At 39.7% G+C, this 4814-nt stretch overlaps 1 protein-coding gene across 7 annotated transcripts in view; it reads left to right on the top strand.

Annotated features, from left to right (window-relative positions):
- The window catches only part of LOC111873016 (CSC1-like protein 2), a 31717-nt gene that overhangs the window by 8502 nt on the left and 18401 nt on the right, over positions 1-4814 (top strand). For all 7 annotated transcript variants that reach the window (XM_023867371.2, XM_023867373.1, XM_023867372.1 and 4 more), the window contains 3 exons: positions 720-911; positions 2100-2285; positions 3749-3829. In XM_023867371.2, coding sequence (XP_023723139.1) covers positions 720-911; positions 2100-2285; positions 3749-3829 — 459 coding nt within the window. The remainder of the gene's footprint in view (positions 1-719; positions 912-2099; positions 2286-3748; positions 3830-4814) is intronic.

Raw genomic sequence — 4814 nt, 5'->3', positions numbered from 1 at the left:
ACTAGACAGGTGTATTAGTGTAAGTGGAGAGTACTTTGAAGGGGATTGAAGGTTTGTGCTTAAAATTTGAATAAATAAAAAAAAAAAAATAAGTTCGGTTTCATTTGGGTACCCCCTCGTATATGTTTTTTCCAGGTTCAAATGTAATATGTTTTATACGTTTTATATCTATTTGTAACCTGTTTACTGACTCTTCCTTGTATCAGTGGACGCATATACCATGCAACTTGAGCACAACTAGCTAAACAATTAGAAGGAGAGAAAATGAAGTATATTTTACTGCCAAAATATTTTTTATTTATGTATTATGATTTTCATGAGAATTAAACTAATGGGAGGGAGAGTGCTGTACTGTTTATGCTATGCATACATTTTGTGGCTTGCTAGAATTTGCAGAGTTATTCACTTCATTGGATTTTATGTGACTTTCTCTGCTTTGTACATAAATGCAGATATTGTACTTTAAATGGGCTGTGACTGCCACAAGCATCGTTACATAGTTTCTTCTTTGATACTACATAAGCTCTGCCTGTCTCGTTAAGAAATGAGGAGCCAGAAAGATTGCTCGCATGTACACAGTTTTGAGGTTTGAATTTCATAGGACATTTGTTCTCTTATGCCATTCATACAGCAAGTAGACTGATTGGACCTACAATTGATGGATTTAAATGCTTTGGTAGTAGTCTCCAGTTTTTATTGTAACAGAATGCTTTGTGCAGGGATGAGAACATCCTGATGAAGTGTGGACCTGATGCAGTGCAGTACCTCTCATTCCAGCGCCACATCATTGTCTATATGCTCATCATGATGATCATTTCCCTTACTGTTGTGTTACCCATCAACTTTCAAGGTGATTTGGAAGGAGATGAAAGGACATTCGGTCACACAACACTTAGCAATCTTGATCCTAGGTAAGTATACGTCTCATTGTAGACATGTGCGCTGTTATGTATGACGACACACTCCCGTGTGTGTGTTCTCAAAATATGTTTCCTTATATCGTTAAAGAACAAGGATAGTGTATAAATCACTAATCACTGTTTGGAATCATGGAAGTATTAATAGGGAAGCCTGTATGAAACGTTTATATTTGTATTGAACTCTTTCAGCAGTAGAGTGTCCCGAGATTGGCCGGACGTAACTAACTCCATGGACCTGACCCCTTCTTGAGAAGATGCCAGTTGTGTAGCTACTCAAGATATTCCCAGCATTTTATGGAACGTGAAAGTTCATTACTATGTTCCCAAGAGCCCTTCATTGGTCCCTATCCTAAGCCAGATTGATCCAGTCCATACCACCCCATCCTGTCTCTCCAAGATCCATTTTAATATTGTCCACCCACATACATCTTGGGAGGCACATGGTAGTGTAGTTGGTTGAGGCACTATGCTACAAGCCGGAAGGTCGCAGGTTCAAGTCCTGATGAGGTCATTGGATTTTTTTTCAGTTGACCTAATCCTTCCAGCCGCACTATGGCCCTGGGGTTGACTCAGCCTCTGACAGAAATGAGTACCAGGAATTAATGAAATAATTTTCCTGTGAGTAAAGTGCAGCCGGCGCTTAAGGCTGATAACCTTACCACAATCTTTGAGCTGATTGTCTAGATAATGTGGGACCCTCAACGTCTCACAACCATATGGGCCTTCATGGCCTGTTACAGGGATAGCTTTACTTTTTACATACATCTTGCTCTTCCTAGTGGTTTATTTCCTTCTGGCTCTCCCACCAATATCCTATATGCATTCCTGTTCTCCCCCATTCATGCTACATGCCGTGCCTATCTCATATTCCTTGATTTGATAATTCTAATTATATTTGGAGAAGCGTACAAATTATGAAGCTCCTCATTATGCAGTTTTCTCCAGCTCCTGTCACTTTATCTCTCTTTGGTCCAAATATCAGAGACCAAGTTTCACACCCATACAAAACCACAGGCAAAATTATAGTTCTATATATTCTAATTGTATGCTTTTAGGCAAGCTTGGTCAGATATGTATAAAATATGACACATGATAAATCATGAATTTAGCAATAATTTCTATTTACTGATGAGAAATTTGTAATGGCAACTATGTAAATCAGTTGATTTTTATTTCCAGCTCTTCATACCTCTGGACGCACGTGACATTGGCAATCTTGTACTTGCCTCTGGGAATCATCATTATGCGTAGGTTCTCTGTAACCATCAAGTTTGATGAAAGAGATACGAGTGTCTCTAGAACTTTGATGATTACACATATTCCGAGTAAGGACTGTGATTCAGCCAATTTACATCGACATTTCCGGTGAGTCAGTTAATGTGAAGAGGTAAATAAGTCCCTACAACTTATTTATTTTTCCTTTAAATACTTAATAGTTCTTCCAAAGTTCAGTTTGTTTAGTTTGTGGCATTAATTTTATTTATGCTTGGTCATATTTTGTGTTTTCGCTTCTGGATGATGACTGTCATATTATGGTGGGTTAGCTTACCAACCTTTCAGAAATGTTAGATATATTTTTCTTTGTAAGGTTTAAGGGACCAGCATACCTGGTCCCCTAATAATAGTACTAGATAGTAGCCAGATGATACATTTGAAATCTTGATAGCATGTTTTCAGATCAGTTAGAGGGATGGAGCTTACAAACATAAATGTAGGTTGACAATAAGATCAGAGAGGCCTGTTCAAAACTTAATTGTGTGCTGGCTGTGCATTTAATTTGTGGCTTGTATTATACCTGGTTGGCCAGTATTATTTTTTTTTTTTATTGCTAGTGGGGTGGGACTTCTACTGCGGCCACTTCTGGCTTATTGTACCAGCCCAAGATGATAGGTGAGGGTGATTGTGGAATGAAGATTGGCAGGGGAAACCGAAGTACTCGGAGAAAATCTGCCCCAGTGCCACTTGTCCACCACAAATCCCACTTGACCAGACCCGGGCTCGAACATGGGCCACCGTGGTGGGAAGCCAGTGACTAACCGCTTGAGCTATGGCATGGCCTTAGTATTATCTCACTAAGCACTGTAGCACTGTTGCCACAAGACAACAGTACTCCTAAGGTAGTGAAATGGTGGAGGTTATAGTGACAGGACATGTAACACAGAAAAGAAAGGTGCATGCTAAATTTTGGTAGGGAATCACTTGAGAGGCTAAGAAGGTAAGGTAAAGCTAAAGTTGTCTCCATGGTTTATTAATTAAGGACCCTGCCATGAAGAGGCGAATGGTCAGTTTCACACCCTGGCCACTTTACTGTCAAGGGAAAGGGCCCCTGGTACCCACTGGATAGGAGGTTGGATGGTCCCCAGAGCCAGTCTGATTGCTTTGGAGAAGAGAGATTCTCTCACCTCTACCATGAATTGAACTCTGACTCTTCAAATGTCCAGTCCATAGCCTGTCACTTTACCACCTGAGCTATCCTCACTGCAAACTAAGAAGGATGTGGGATAATAATAATAAACTGAAAAACAGAAACGTAGATAATAAATATTGATGAGATTTTAAGTTCTCACTGCAGTGACTGTAGAGAGTGCTATCCCTTGGACTGTGGTGCTGCCACAAGGTGCTACTGTTCAGTGAATATTCGGATTGTGTCCGTTGGTGAGCTTTAGTTGTAAAAGTGTTGTAAGATGGATTTTATCAGCAGAGAGTTAATTAGTGCCTTCACTGTTTCTAAAATGTATTGGCATTACTTAATATATTTCAGAAATCTGCACTGCTGACATTTTTGCCTGTTTAAGAACCAAATATTTCATGTATATTACCTGTTTCAGTGAAGCATACCCAGAGATGGAGATTCAGGATATCCAGTTGGCATATAATATCTCAAGAGTGAGTGTGTTGGATAAGGAAAGGTGAGTGGAAATATCTGGCTGAACCAATAATTTAGAGATCCTATATTCCAAAAATGCCAAGGATCAATTCCTTCCTATCGATATCTATTTTTCTTTAGGTTGAATAGTAGCTGTCTTCTGGGAAGTAACGATGTGTAGTCCGCTGAAAGTGAACTGACATTTTGGAGGAACATGCCGCCTCCATCTTCTTTGTAGAAGATTAAGCCTAACAAGAAACCAGTGTGAAAGTGGGTGGCAAGTGGTGTTATATCCCAGAAGATGATACTCTTCATAACCACTGCCATAAGAACCTCAAATCCTGCTTTTTTTAGGTTGTTTGGATACAAAATATTTGTTTTTCCTCCCATTGCATCAATAGGTTTTTGCTTCTACCACCACAGGATATATATATTGCATCCAGAATCCTTTCGGCTGCAGTATGGCCCTGGGGTCGACTCAGCCTATAACAGATATGACTACCAGGAATTTTCCTGGGGGGTAAAGGGTAGCCAGCACATAAGGTAGCTTTACTGCCATCTATGAGCCAAATCTAGAAGACATGGGAGCCTTGACCTCTCACACCCCTGTGGGCTTTCATGGCCTGTTACAGGGACAGCTTCACCTTTTCTTTTATCCAGGCTAGAGTGCATGTTAGATACAGAGGATCCATTTAATGGCACTTGGCACTTTATGCAATCACATTACCGATTGTCTAACCTTTTCTTCTCCAAAATGGGTTATACGAGGGGGTACCCAAAAGAAACCGAACTTATTTTTTTTTAAACTTATTTATTCAAATTTTAAGCACAAACCTTCAATCCCCTTCAAAGTACTCTCCACTTACACTAATACACTTGTCTAGTCTTTTATTCCATTTTTCAAAACACTGTCTAAATTCATCTTTTGAGATGCTTGACAGCGCCTCCGTCGTTTTTTCCTTCACCTTAGCAACATCAGCAAAACGCTTTCCTTTCATGTCTCTTTTCATTCGAGGAAACAAAAAAAA

Source organism: Cryptotermes secundus, unplaced genomic scaffold (assembly GCF_002891405.2).
Source record: "Cryptotermes secundus unplaced genomic scaffold, Csec_1.0 scaffold2286, whole genome shotgun sequence".
NCBI classification, from domain to species: Eukaryota; Metazoa; Arthropoda; class Insecta; order Blattodea; family Kalotermitidae; genus Cryptotermes; species Cryptotermes secundus.
This window is presented reverse-complemented; position numbering and strand designations above follow the sequence as displayed.